General features: G+C 52.3%; 1 protein-coding gene across 1 annotated transcript; it reads right to left on the bottom strand.

The window, feature by feature from the left end:
• Positions 1-11,659: 11,659 nt before the first annotated feature.
• CPLX2 (complexin 2) lies at positions 11,660-13,679 on the bottom strand. The gene is made up of 3 exons (XM_065875055.1): positions 13,564-13,679; positions 13,250-13,425; positions 11,660-12,490 (listed from the first exon to the last, which is right to left on the bottom strand). The coding sequence occupies exons 1-3, from the start codon at positions 13,592-13,594 to the stop codon at positions 12,293-12,295; spliced, it is 405 nt and encodes a 134-aa protein (XP_065731127.1). The 5' UTR covers positions 13,595-13,679; the 3' UTR covers positions 11,660-12,292.
• Between the last annotated feature and the right edge of the window lie 1,133 nt (positions 13,680-14,812).

Below are 14,812 nucleotides of genomic sequence, written 5' to 3'. Positions count from 1 at the left end.
GGCTGAGTCTTTCTCGTGCCGCTACGTCTCTGGTTCTCCCTTCTGCCTCCCTCTTCTTTAAGGACCCTGGTGATTACAGTGAGCCCAACTGGATAATCCGGGATTATCTCCCATTTTCAATCAGATGATTAGCAAGCTTGATTTCATCTGCAGGATTAATTCCTCTTTGCTGTCTAAAGTAACAACATATTCACAGGTTCCAGAGATTAGGACGTGGACATCTTTGTTGGGGGGACACTGTTCTGCCCCTCACAATGTGGAGGAAGGGAGACGCAGTACCATGTGCATTTAGGGACCATGCTCTGTGGAACTCTAGGAGTTGGGGACATCAAGAGCAAAGGGCAGGTGGGGTCAGAAAGCAGGTGATTTGATGCAGGTAAGAGAGTTGCTGGGAGAGCCAGAAAGGGATTCCTGTCTGTAGTGGTCAGGCTTGCAAGTAACAGAACCCCAGCCCAAACTGGTTTTAAGCACAAGGGGGATTTATTGACTCACGAAGCTAAAAAAGAAGCATAGGTAGGAATTCCTGTAAGTATGGCTTGGTAGGGGGTCAGAGGATGTCCCCGCAACTCCATTTCTCTTCATCTCTCAAATCTCCTCTCCGTCCCAGGTTGGCTTAGTCCTCGGCCCACGTGAGATGACCACATGGCAGCAGCCACTCCCGCCCCATAGTCCCCAGGTTCAAGTGTACCAGAGAAGCTGCCGGGTCTCAGCCTTGCCTCGCCTGGCTCCTGAGTCTAGCCCACAGCTGACCACAGGGCCATGGGAATACTTGGTACTGCATGGATTGGATTTGACCAAAATCCTGGGTAGAGAACAGGGGAAAAGTGGGTTCCCAAAGGAAATTCTGGGAGCTGTTTTACCAGATGAGTGATGCTCCCTACGCTCTCTGAGGGAGGGAGGACAGAGAGAGCACTGGATTGAGAGGAGGCCTGGGTTCCCATTCTGGTTCTGCTGTGGACTCACTGTGTGACCTTGAGCGAGTTACTTATTAACTTCTCTGGGCCTGACTGTAAAATGAGGGGGTGAGGTGGGATGCTCTCTCAGGGACCTTCCAGCATCAACAAGCTTACCACTCGGGGGCCTTTCCCATCTGTTTAGTCCATCTGTTTTCTTGTGCCTCTAGATTCTAGTAGTAAGAATCCTTAGAAAACCCGGTGGGGCGTAGGGAAAGTTTCGGAGAGTAGGGCTAAGTTTGGGCTAGAGAGGCTTAATTTTCCACATGAAGTACTGGGTTCATGGGAGAATTTGGAGCCTGAGCAAATGGCCAGGGACTACTAAGATTTAGGGCTTGTCTGCCACTGGGGTTAAACCTCACCCTGTGTCTGGTGTCAGGGCTTAGTGTGTGGCCAGGGTTGGGGTCGTTGTGAGCGTTGGGGTCATTTGTAGCTGAGGTAGAGACTCAGTCTGGGTTTGGCTGAGGGTCAGAAGCTGGTCAGCAGTAGACAGGGTAGCTGCTATAAGCTTGTGTGTGGGTGACCCAGGTGTCATACAAAGGGGACGTTGGCCACATGTCACCTTTCAAGCATTTTTATTCTCATCTAGCATATTACGTATTTTCCTTATTCTCTTGTTTCTTATCTGCCCCTTTGACCAGAATATCAACTCCACGAGGGCCGTAACTTTGTCCCTTGTGGTGTCTCCAGCTGCTAGAACAGTGCCTGGCACATGGTAGGTGCTCAGTAAACAACTGGCGAGTGACTGAATGAATGTGGAGGGACGTGCATCTAGGTGAAGCCACTGCTGTGTGTATGAGACTAGCAGTTCCCCCAACTCTGCTGCCCATTAGGACCACCGGGAGAACGTATAAGAACCCCAGTGCCCAGGGTGCACCCCTTACCGATTGGATCAGAATGTCTGGAGGACTGAGCCAGGCACTGGCATTTTTTTAAGGATCCCCAGGTAGTTGCACTTCCTGCAAAATTTGAGAGCCACTCGCTGCATTAGACCCCATGCAGCGCGGGTGTGTGTGTGTGAGGGGGTGGGGCGGGGGGCACATGCCTCCTTGTGAGGACACACACAGCAGCCCGCACACAGGCAGGAGGAGGGAGGGGGACCAGAGACGAGCTGCAGTGAGGCTCGGGTTCTGGGTGGTAGGATGGAGACTTTTTGTCCTAGATCTCTATCACAGTCTCCCGACACCGCCATGTAGGTGATTACTTTGCTATCACAGAATGGATTTTGGCTGCGAGTCAAGAAGAGCTCTCGCTTCCCAGCTAAATGATGGCAAATCAATTTGAGGTCTCGGCTGGAGCTTCTGATTAGGGCTGGCACCAGGGAGCCTCTGGCTGTCAGAGCCACAGCAGGGCTCAGCTAGGCCTTTGGGAGGAGGTGACAGGCAGGACTCAGGGGGCAGCCTGGGGATCCAAGAGCCCAATCTTCTCTTGGGGGGGGGCAGGGGAAGCCTAGATGGGGCTGCTGTCCAGATCTGGGAGTGCAATCTCCTTTTATTTAAAGTAACAATATTGGAAGTATTAGTCATCATTTATTGAGAATTTGTTATGTGCTGGGTATTTTAATACATTTGTTGCAATGGCTGGGCAGTGCAGATATTATTATCTTTTTGTATGGAAGCCCTGAGGGGTAAAATAATGTGCTCAAGGTCAAATGACTTCAACATTACAAGCCAGGCTTGAAGCCAGGACTGAAGGGAAAAATCCAAATGTTTGTTCACAGCACTTTGCTGTGTGTTGGTGTGTGTCTGGACTCTGAGCTCCGGTGACCATGACAGATTCAGGTTGGAAAAGCAGTGCCTAGCCCAGTGTTTGACCATGGGGAGGCCCTTGGGAAGAGTTTGTTGAGTGGATGGGTAAATGAAGGAGTGTTAGTTGACTGGCGGCTGAAGGTGGGCTGAGGTGTGCATTGTGAAGTAGGCATCCTTCAAGATGCACACACCGACCCCCCCACCCCAACCTCCAATGATCTTTCCTCCTGGTACCCATGTCCTGTGTAGTGTCCTCCCACATTGAATCCGAGCTAGTTTGTGTGACCAACAGAATGTTGAAGAAGTGATGGTGGGTGGCTTCTGAGGCTAGGTCATGAAAGATGTTGCAGTTTCCACCTTGCTCTCGTGGATTACTCACTCTGGCGGAGGCTAGCTGCCATATGGTGAAGACACTCAAGAAGCCCTCAGGAGAGGTCCGCCTGGAAAGGGAGCCTCCTGCCAGCAGCCAGCACCAGCTTGCCAGCAATGTGACTGAGCCGTCTTGGAGGTGGCTCCTCCAGCCCCAGTCAAGACTTCAAAGGAGACTGCAGCCCCAGCTGACATCCTGGCTGCAGTTTCGCTGGAGACCTCAATCCAGAACTACCCAGTCAAGCCACTCCAGAATTACTGACCCACAGAAACTGTGAGAGAAAAGAAATGTTCATTGCTTTCAGCCACTAAGTTTGGGGTAATTTGTTATGCAAATTACCCATGTTGCTAACTGTCTTTTGAGCTGAAGAGAGCTTCCTGGAAAAGGCAGTTACTCCCTTCTGCCTCCCTTCTCACTTGTGACCCTTGCCTCTCAGATTGTCTTGTGTTCCAGTGAAAAGACATGAGACAGACTTGGTTTTAAACCCAGGCTTCCCAATTTACTCTTTGGATGACTTGAGGATTTTTATGGAATTAATTCTTCTCCTTCTCCTTTCTGTGTCTTCTCCCTCCTTTCCTCTCCTCCTCTTCTTATTTGTCATCATCAGTCTGCCTGTAGTAGTAGTAGCATTTTGTAGTAATGGCTGTCACTTTTTAGGTACCTGCTACATGCCAGGCACTGTGCCAGGGGACCTACAGACATTATTTTATTTAATTCCCTCAGAATTACCACCTGGTGGTGGTAGTGGGGTTAAGCATTATTATATTCAATATGTGTATTTTTTAAAAGATAAGGAAACCGAAGTTCAGACAAATTGAGCCATCTGCCCAAGACCAGACAGAAAGAATCAGGATTCAAAGCCATGTTTGTCTGAAAACCAAAGCCTATGCCTATTCCCATTATAAGCCTCTACGTCTGAGCCTCAGTGTTTTCATGAGTAAAATGGGCATAATCCTGACCAGAGATTCCTGTCAGGATGAGGAGAGGTGGTGCCTTTAAAGCAATCAACCCTGTGGATGGCATGTAGCAGGGGCTTAGTAAGCGGAAGCTCCCTCCCCACGCCCCCTTGTACTTGAAGGTAAGCTGCCTTGACCCTCCTGTAGACAAGGTCATACCAAATGCCTCTTACTATGGGAGCAGCGGGGAGTTAATGTGGCTGGAGACCACTGGGCCTGTCCCAGGACAGGATGGATACCCTGGACCTGGTGTCCAAGGAGGTGGTAATATTAGCCCCAGCCCCAGCCACTCAGCCTGTACCATGTGCCTGTACTACTCAGCTCTGTGCTTGGAGTGGGGAAGGGCCCTGCCCGAGCTCACACAGAGAGGAAGGAAGGGCAGGAGTCTGCATTCATAGCCAGGGCACTATGGAGAGGCCAATGTGTAGAGACAGCTCCAGCTGGAGGATACCAGCTAAGAAAACATTGCCCTTGGGGGGTATCGAATCACCTCTCAGATCAGGCAAGAAGCCCCAATTAATTACAAGTGCTAAGTGAGTGGTCTAGAAGCAGGGTTTTGCAGTCAATTAATGGGATGCCGAGGGGGTTTCATTAACTCCCTTCCTCCTGGCAGCTCTCAGTTTTGGAGAAAGAAGGGAACTGTCCCACTGTAAGGAGCTCTCCCACACTACGGGGAAAGCAAGTAGAGTGCCCTCTACCACAGATGGCACAGGAGGGACTCCTGAGTTCCATGGGAGGATGGATTTGACTTTAAATCCTCTTCCCATTCCAGGTTTCTTGATTTCGTGTAGCTTTGATCCCTGTGGTGAAGTAAATGGTCGAGACGTCGCCCCATTTGAGGGCTATCCCACTGAGCACATGGTCTGTGCTTCTCCTGCCCTCCAGACTCCCTACTGGACTCTCCACAGGCGCCTCAAACCCAGAAGCCCTAAACTAAAGTCATCATCTTCCTCCAAATCTATCTGCTAGCTATGTTCTAGATCTTGGAGGATGGAACCACACGATATGGAGACACAAGCATTGGCTTACACCTCTCCTTCCGCCATAACCCTCCCATTCAATCTTCAAGTCCTGATAATTTGCCCTCCTATATGGCCTTCTGATCTGCCCACTTCTCCCCCATCCTTTGCCACTGCCTGAGGTCAGTCCTCACCATCTCTGACCTTGCCATTGCACCAGCTCCTCCCTGGGCTCCCAGTTCATCCTCCTCACAGCCCTAATGACCTTCCTCGACCTGCACATCTGATCATGTCACACTTCGCTCAAGACCTGCCGGAACAGCCCAAGCTCCACTATGTGGTGTTCCCCCACCCCCACCCCAATGGACATCCCCAGGCTCTCAGCTTTTCACCAAGAACTCAAGTTCCTGCAGACATCCCCCACCTCTTCCTCCCCTACTCCCACCACCCATGTCAGACTATGCCAGACTCTCTGCCTCGAGTGCCCTCCTTCTCCACCAGGTTGACTCCTCTTCATTTAAGACTCATCTCAGATGCCACCTCCACCAGGGAGCCTTCCTCAAGTTCCCCGAGTTTGCCTGTATCACTGCACATGGTGAGATGGGTAACTGGTCTGTTTACTTGCCTGGGTAGATTCCTGGATGGAAGGGGCTGTTGAGTGGTGTTCTTGGTGCCTAGTATGGTGTCTAGCAAGTGGTAGGAACTCAGTAAGTTCGATTTAACTGACTTTTAAGAGAAGACATTCAGGACCCAAAGTGAGAGGATGCTGGCATTTCCCACCAGGGCACTTCGGGGTGCTACTGAGTATAAATGAGAGGAGACGGGGGCAGCAAGGAATCATCTGAGTGCCTGGGGCTCGGTTGTTTACTGAGGAGGGACCTGGACCTTGCGGGGACAGTGATTGGCATGCTGGTGGAGCACACAGATGGATGCCCAGGGAAGCCTGAAGCCCTCATCAGCCCTTTTTCTCCAATTCCCAGCCTAGGAAGGCCCTTGGAGCCCAACCTCCAGCTCTGGGAATGGCCTCGGTCTTGCAGAAGCCCTAGGGGAGCCTGCCATTGGCCCCTGCCCAGCTCAGAGACACTTCCGCCACCATCTGGGCCTGAAGAGGTTTGAGGTCTGGCTCCACTGAGGCCCTGCTCAAATCCTATTCCTTTGTAGGGAAGGAGTTGCCTCAGCCTCTCTGGGGGCAGACTCTAAGAGGGCCCCAGTGATCCCTGTCCCAGTATTTGCACCCTTCTGTAATCCTCTCCCTGTAACTGTAGTTGGGGCCTGTGACTTTTAACCAATAGAATATGGCAAAGGTGATGGTCTTTCACTTCCAGGATCAGGTTACATAACACTTCTGTCTTACTAGCCAATGCTCTCTATTGCCTTTTTGGTTTACACGCTTCGATGAAACAAGGTGCCATGTTGTGAGCTGCCCTAATGGAGGGGCACACATGGCAAGGAATGGAGGACAGCCTCTGGAAAACAGCCAGCCAGGAGATGAGGCCCTCAATCCAACAGGAACTAAATCTCACCAGCAAACACGTGAGCTTGGAAGTGGTCCTTGCTCAGCTGAACCTTCAGACGAGACCTCAGCCCTGGCCTGTACCTTGACTGCAGCCTGGTGAGATATCTTGAAGCAGAGGACCCAGCCCAACTGTTCCTGGACACCTGGTCCACAGAAAGTGTGAGGTAATAAACATGTGTTGTTTTAAGCCACTAAGCTTGTGGTCATTTGTTATGCAGCAGTAGATAACTAACACAGCTTCCCATTGCACACTCCAAGAGTCCAGGGGACATGCTACCCATAGTGGACCAGCCCAGGCTCCTGGGAAGATCTGGTAGAACAGGCAGGAGAGGTGATGTCAGCGCATAGAAGAGGGAGGGGTCCGGTTTTCCTCTCTTGCACTGTCCAGTAAGTGCAGAGAGCTAAGGGAAAAGCGGCTGTGGCCACCAAGAAAAGGAGATGGGGGTTGATCATGTGGCTGAGTCAGCACTGGGGTTCCTGAGCACCCCATGTAGGCTAGATTCTGTGGTAGATGCTGGGAGGCATTGGGGTACCAGCCAGCTCTGCCCTTACAGAGTTCTCAAGTTGGTGAGAGAGATGTGCAGGGACCCCAATTAGAGCACAATTTGCACAGTGCCTCCATCCACTGAATGCTTGGTACATGGTGCTGAGAGGATGCGGGCAGCACCCCATTCATTCCTCACAACCACAGTGGAGGTCAGAGCAATTCTTATCCCATTTTACTTACAAGAAAACACTCACAGGGGTTAAGTGGCTTCTTCAAGATCACTCTTCTAGGTGACAGAACCCACCAGCAAACCCAGCACTGTCTGAGCATTCAGCCACGATGCTCTGTGTTGTGCGAACACAGCAGCAAACTCTGCTGTGGACAGGGGGACAGGGCTATGTCAGGGTGGGCTTCACACAGCAGGTGACATCGGAGCTGGATCTTGAGAAGTTGGGAATACACCAGAAAGGGGAAGGGTACCTTTCATTTCAGGCAGAGAGGACAGAATAGGCAAACACAAAACAGCATGGTATGTGTGGGGACTGGGGGAGCTTGGAGCAGAGTTAGGTGGGCTTGGAACTAGCCAGCTGGGGTCATATCACACAGGCCCATTTTGACAATTTTGATGTTGTCCTATAGGCCACTGGAGGATGTTGGGCAGGGAAGTGACATGGTTAAGTTTGAATTTTAGATAAGTCTTTTAGGTGGGGTGGGGTGGTGGGGAGAGGATGGGCGGAAGGGAAGAGATACAGGCTAGGAGAGCAGTGTGTGGGGGATGAGAGGTGTCTATGCAAGCAGAGAGAAGAGGCCTAGCTTAAGGCACAGTGATGGTGGGGGGCAGCCGAGTGTGGTCTATTCTTGACTCCTCAACAAGGTCTGGGATGTGTCTGTGTCCAGGAGCAATGCATCCTCTCTCTGTGTCCCCAGCCTCCTGCGCACAGACTAGCAGAGGTAGGAACTCCATCAATGTTGGAGGGACAACCGATGACGGACCTTTACCTACCCACGTGACTTGACTCTGTGTCAGGATGCCACACTCACGGGGCTTGGGGGGAAGAGTGGCCAGAGACAGGGTGTGGGGTGTTAGCTGGACTACCAGTTCCTGGGATTGTCAGTTGGTTTTGAAGGGCAGGACGTGAGTGGCCCTGCATCTCTGGGGCCAGTCCTAACTCTAGCCTTGGCTGGTTTCTGGGGTCATTGCCAGAGTGTCCTGGCCAGAAGCAAGGGTAAAACTGAAGGTTTTCTGGGACCTCTTGAGCTCTGTGGGTTGGCCCCCCTCCTCTCAGCTGGCATCCCATGTAGCTCTGGCAGTGCCGATGGACAGAAGAGGACAGACAGACCGAGAGCTGCTGTACAAGGTCTTTTGTTTGTTGTCATGGTTGGTTTGGTACATCTTAGCATCTGCGTCGTACAAAGGGGGAGCAACAGCCATGGCTTTTGGTCAGGTTCAGGGGGGCATGGGGGTTGCCCCTCCCCTCCCCCCAGGCACTGACACATTTAAAGGAAGCAGAGCGACAAGGACACAGCACAGTGGGAAGTGGATTCCCCCACGCAAGCAGGATGGTCGTCCTCACCTGGGTCTCAGTAGGACCCCCATTCCCACCCGAGGGCCAGCAGGAGCACCTCTCATTCTCTTTCCAGTGAAAAGGGTGGGGCACAGGAGTAGGGAGGAGAGCAGGGGACATGTGGGGGGAGTCATGTCCTCAGGCCTGAGAGATGTCCCGTCATCTGAGCCAGTCTGACCCCCAGCCCCCTGTGCGGTCAAGGGTTTGAGGAACCTAGAAGGATGGAGCAGTTCAGTGGTGGTGGTGGGCAACACTGCTGGCTGGGTGCCAGGGGCTCCCGGGGCTGGTGGCTCACCCCATTTTACTCTAGCTCTGAGCCTTTGGGGAGGTTGCTTTGTCCACCAGCTGTCCCACCTGAGAGGGACCTGGGCTGAAGAACTTCTGTTCTGTTTCTGTTTCCCTTTCTCTGTCTCTGGCTCTCTCCCTCTCTCACAGCTGGGAGGGTCTCTGGACCTCCTGCTTGCCTTTGGAGGAGACACCTTTGTAGTTAAGGACACTTTCTGGACCTGGAGCAGAGGATGTACCTGTGTGGAAATTCTGGGCATTGCCAGTGCCCAGCACAGGAGATCCAGAGAAGCACTTCCCTTCTCTCTGCTGGTCCGCTCCCAGGCGCACAAGCACAGCAGGGGCCGTCCCTGGCAAGCGGGCATTTTGTTCTGTCTTCACCCACATGCGATGATTGCTTCCTCCTGTTCTCCTAGCTGGGGCATGTCTCCCTTGTATGTTGTGCGTTCCCATGCTGAATTCTGGGGCCGCTCTCTCCCTGCCCCACCTCCTAAGTGTGTCACATGTACACTGCCCCATTTGTGTGTGACACATTCTTCCCCCTCCCACCTTATACACCTCCCACCCCAGGTACTTCATGTGACCATCCCTTCCCTGCTCGAACACCTCACAAATATTTTGTGCTCCCACGAGTGTGCTTGCCCATGACATCCTCTCTGGGCCACATATTAGCCTCTCTCCACAGTAAGGTCTGTGTCAGGAATGACGGTCATCGCGTTCCCCTGGACCCAAGAGTTATGGTGGTATGCCCCAGGCAGAAATTCTCCCCCTGTCCCTGCCTCCAGGAAGACCTCCAGTCGTCCTGCTCGGGAGCAGGCTGGAGGAGTCTAAAGGAGTCCAGGATGTGCACCAGACCAAGCCAGCCAGCCTGGAAGGCACTCTCATATGGGAAAAGCCCTGAGCCTGCTCTGGGGGTGCAGAGGGGCTGTGAAGAGTGTGAGGGATGCCGCTTGGGGATCTGGGGTTCCTCAGGCCTGCTCATCTGAAGCTCCCTGGGCCTCGGTCTTCACTGTCCATCTGGCACTCTCTGTGCCCTGGCACCACCTTTGAGGTCTGCGGGCCCCGGTCAAGAGGGAGACCTTTCTGAACACTTGGGATTCACCCCTGTGTCCAGGTAGGACCTACACACAGGGTCTGGGGAGGTCTGGGGCCCAGGACTGGGCTCTGCCTGTTTCTGCCCCAGGACCCCAGGGCTCCTGAGAATGACCATCCTGCCCAGGATAACAGATACAAACAGAGAAGCAGACAACAGGGGTGCAAGGTGGCTCCCCATCACAGAAACAGGTACAGACACAGACACAGGCCCCCTGGGGGGACGGGACACAGGGACACAGGGGAGGGGGTGTGGGTGGGGGAGAAGGGCAAGTCCAGGGAGCTGGAGCTGCTGAGGCCCTGCTCCCCAGAGAAGGGACAGACCAGGGGACTTTTCTAGTTCCCTAAACATATGGATTGTTTTGTCTCATCTTTAAAGTATTGCAGTCTAACTGATATGGCTTTAACTATTGGAAACAGACAGAGAAGACCCACGTCTCTCTCTGAAATAAAAGCATAAATTCACTAAAATGGAAAACCTGCAGAATGCAAACTGGGGCCAATGGGGTAGGAGCTTCGGGACAGGCAAGTCGCCCCCTCCCTATCCCCTGCTTTTGGGGTAGGCCCTGGTGGGGGCCCAGCATGGCTTCTTGGGGCACTGCCTGGGTCTGTCCCAGTGGACTTCTGAGGACTTCAGGCAGGAACCCCCCAAGGGCAGGAGGACTCTAGGCCAGGGACAAGGTCTCCTCTTGGATGTGGCCATCTGTGACTAGTGGTTTGGGGGCCAAGAGGGGTCATCTTACCTATGTTCCTTCTCCCCAGGCACACGTCCTGCACACAACTGCCTCTTCAGAGCCAAACACATGCACACAACAGTCTCAGCATATCTGACAACTCTCTCAAACACATACTTCTACAACATCTAACACATTCTCATCACTCCTGACATACATGCTATTTTTGAAAACAAATGCAGACACTAGCTAACACATGCAAGCTCTAACACACATATGAGATGGTTAGTACACACATATGACACAATCTCAACTCATACATATCCCCTCAAACAAGCATACGTACACAAGGCTGCCTAACATACATCACACAGGGATGCTGACACACACACACACACACACACAATCTCAAGACACTCTAATCATAGGCTTATATGTATAATCTCTGGGCATACAATTGCTGATGCAGTCTCTGCCATGTACATTCATGCATGCCCGGACAAACACTTTCCTCTCTCGTTTGCTCCATGGCTTCCCAGTTCTCACACAACTTACTGAGAAGGAGGCCTTGACAATTCGGGGTGGGGGGAACAAATGCCAGTCTCACACATCCCAGAGGAGAGTTTGTTCTTGGCCAATAAGATGAAAGAACAGATGCCTTCTGTCAACTGGGAACTGGCTTTTCCCAAAAAGTTTGGGGCTTTGGCCAGGAAGGGTCCTCCTGTGGACCGTGGGGCCCTGGAAGCACATGAACAGGACAAGGTGAGGAAGAGGGGTGGATAAGAATGGGGGCAGCTTGGCTGCACCAGTGGGGGAGTCCCATGGCATGGGCCATCGCTGCCCAATGGCTCCAAGTATTTTCTGGGGGGCCTGGGCAGCCCCTTGGCTGGGCAAGCCGGGCCCAGCCTGGCAGTGGGGCTCCAGGACCTAAGTGGAGCGGGGGGAAGAAACAAGGGGCTGCCTTACCCTGGGGCCCCTCCATAGATGAGTTAAAGTCCATAGAGGATCCATTTGGAGGGGCTGGCTTGGCAGGGGCTAGGCCTCTTCAGGTGGGGGCTGGGAGAGGAAGGCTCCTAGACTGGGTGTCATCAGAGGGAGGAAAGAAGGAGAGCCCCAGCCTCCTGCCCAGACCCAGGCCCGGCCAGAACAGAACAGGCCAGCCTCAGGCTAGGCCCTAACAGGACAGACTTACCCTGACTCCCTTCCTCAGAGCCAGGCCACTCAATGCCCCTGCCCTGACCTGGAGGCCCACTGGGGTTTAGAGGCCAAAGGTCAGCATGCTGGGCAGGGCTGGAATGTGTCATTACTTTGGCTGGCTGGGGACTGTGGTCCTCCTGGCAGTGGGGTGCATGAAGGAATGTATGGGGATTACCACACCAGCACAGACCTTAGGCTTCTGGAGGGGGGCCCCCCAGTGCTTCCTGTACTGGGTTCAATACCCCCTGCTGGAGAAAAGCTGTCTTCTTCTTTTCAAGCAACTTGGGAGTGAGGTGGAGGCTGGATACCCTGGGATGAAGGGAGTGTGAAGAGTGCTGAGGGAGAGGAGCCCCTGGCCAGGGAAGGGGGACAGAGGCCAACTGAGGTTTTCCCCTTCAGAACTGAGACTTAAATGAATAAAAAGAAAAGAAAGAACCAAAAAAAAAAAAAAAAAGTAACAAGTGGAGTGGGGATGTGGTGGGAGGGCCGGTTACTTCTTGAACATGTCCTGCAGTGGCCCGGGCAGGTATTTGAGCACCGTGTCCAGGATGCTCTCCTCCTCCTCCTCCTCCTCGTCCCCGCAGCCTGCCGGGATGGCCTTCTTGGGCCGGGTCAGGCTCCCTTCGCAGGGCTGCTCCAGGGCTGCCTTCTCCTCAGCCTCCTTCTCCTCCTTCTTCTTCAGCCCATACTGGGGAGGGGAAGGGTGGAGAGGAGCATGAACAGGGCAAGGAGAGAGCTGGATCTCAAGGTCATGCATACGTGGCTGAGGCAGCTCATGGGAACTCCCTGTGAGCCCATGGGTCCTCTCATCTATAAAATGGGGATAAGGGCACATTCCTTGTGGGATTGTGCTTGCCTTCAGTTGGTATTTAATAAAAGAGAGATGGTGCATGGGGTTTCCTTTAAAATTAATACCTGCCCACATAATTTCTTTGCTCTTTTGAAATCCTCCAAGATCTGAAAACTGAATGTTCTCCCACATGCTTTGGGCCCAATTTTGGTGACAAAACTTGACTGGAATTGATGGAAGCCTACTTATAGCCTTGATTTATTGCAGTGCGAGCAGACAAGTATTGAACTGTTTGGCATAGGGTGGCAGCTGCAAACTCACTGGGAGCGACACATAACAGTGCTCAGGGCACTATAGTACTTTCCAAAAATCCTCAAATTCTGGGCTCCAAACTTGTTTGGTCACCAGGATTTTGGGTCCAAGGTTGTGGGCCTGTAGCAGCAAACATTAGGGAGCACTTACTATATCCACTACCTTTTTTAATCCCCATAACGGTCCTTGAGGGAGGTGTTCCTTGACACGCATTTTTCTGATGAAAAGAGTGAGACTCGGAGAGAACTAGGTCTAAGGTGAGAGCTGGGATTCAAGGGAGCCCGAGGTTTTGGGAGACCCTTTTAACCCCTTACATTCCAGGATGGGCAAGAGGGTGGTGCTGACCTTGTCTCGTATCTGCTGCCGGACCTTCTCACGCTCGGCCTCCATGCGTGCGTGCTTGGCCTTGCGCTCCTCTTCTTGCTGCCGAAGTGCCTCCTGCCGCTCCTCCTCCTTCTTCTGTGCATCAGGGTCCTTCTCCTCCTCTCCGCCCAGCATCTTCCCCATGTCCTTGGTGGCCCCTGTGGGGGATGGGTTGGGGAGGGAGAGGACAGGGTCATAGAGGCAAGCCTGGGGATGGGGGGGCCTGGTGTGCTGAGGCCCCTCCCACCTGGGTCTGGATTGGGTAGTGGGCATGGGGTGCAGGGCTCGGGCCTCACCTCCAAGGGCCTGCTTCATGACGAAGTCCATGCCTACAACTCTGTTTAGGGTGCCCTAGCCAGCAGCCAAATTTGCATGCAGCACTTCAGGCAGGCCTGGCTTGGGGAGATGTGGCAACCTGCATAAAGAAGAGTTGGGTGTTAGATGGGAGAAGCTTCTGCACAGGCAGGGCAGTGGAGTTGGACAAACGACCAGTCACCCTGGTTCAGGCATCAGGTACCATCAGCCAGAGGCCAAGACCCAGTGCCTGGTACCGCATGGACAGGGATGGAAAAGGGCTGTTTCCTGAGCAGTTGCTATGTGCCAGGCACATATGTGCTGCCAAATGGCTTCTGATCCCTATTTTAAAATCTTCATCTTGACCATGTTGCTTTAATTGGATCGAAGCCAGGAATGTTGGAAAAAGCCCAGAATTTGGACAGAGGCAGAGCTGGGTTCTAATGCCACCTTAACTCCTTATTTGCCATGTGACTTCCACGCGAGTTATCCAATATCATTGAGCCCCCGTTTCCTCCTCTATAAGATAGAGGTGGCCGTGCCTCCTTTCTCAGGGATACTGTGGAGACTGGAGAGAATTCCAGCCTGGGCCACTGCATCAAGCCCTAGAAGGAGTGAGCTTGCGCTCGGGGCCCCAGCAAATAAGAGGTAAGTGAAAAATTGAGAACAGCCAGCTTACATGAACATATCCAGACTTCTGAAATTAGACAAATGGAGAAGTAAGTTATTTTCATTGCATAAAACATGTAAGTTTTATAGCTTAATATTGATTTTTATTTTGAATTACACAGAGGGGGTTGGAGACACAATAATCTTCTTGGGGCTAAGGGCCTTTAAATTACCAAGCACTGGGCCTCATAACCACTCAGCTTATGTTTGTCCTCATTTCTCTCTCCCTAAATCACCGACTTTCAGTTTTTATTATTATTTTTTTGCCTCAGAAGATTTTCTCCAAATAAAATCTTAATGGGAATCTCAATATGCAAAATACATAAAAATGGAACTGTTCCAACCATAGTGGGAGGGGAAGGGTAGTGGGCCTGGAGCCTCCCTCTATACTTGGCCTCCTTCTTACTCCGTTCTTCTAGCATCCCTGAGAATTTGAACCCAGATGCTCTAACTCTTAGAGACTTCCTTTTTATTTTAACCATTCAGTTTCACTGGTGCTTTCATAGGCAAAACTACCGCAAATCCTTTTTCAAGCATGGAGGGGGATATCCATGGGGATGGGGATATAACAGCCAAAGTGTC

Source organism: Phocoena phocoena, chromosome 3 (assembly GCF_963924675.1).
Source record: "Phocoena phocoena chromosome 3, mPhoPho1.1, whole genome shotgun sequence".
Lineage (NCBI taxonomy): Eukaryota > Metazoa > Chordata > Mammalia > Artiodactyla > Phocoenidae > Phocoena > Phocoena phocoena.
This window is presented reverse-complemented; position numbering and strand designations above follow the sequence as displayed.

Excerpts from the sequence above, each read along its gene's own strand:
- CPLX2 (XM_065875055.1), bottom strand. The coding sequence starts at position 13,594 with ATGGACTTCGTCATGAAGCAGGCCCTTGGAG. Across the intron at positions 13,426-13,563 it reads CATGAAGCAGGCCCTTGGAG|GGGCCACCAAGGACATGGGG; the intron begins GTGAGGCCCGAG and ends CATCCCCCACAG. Across the intron at positions 12,491-13,249 it reads GGCAGCAGATACGAGACAAG|TATGGGCTGAAGAAGAAGGA; the intron begins GTCAGCACCACC and ends TCCCCTCCCCAG.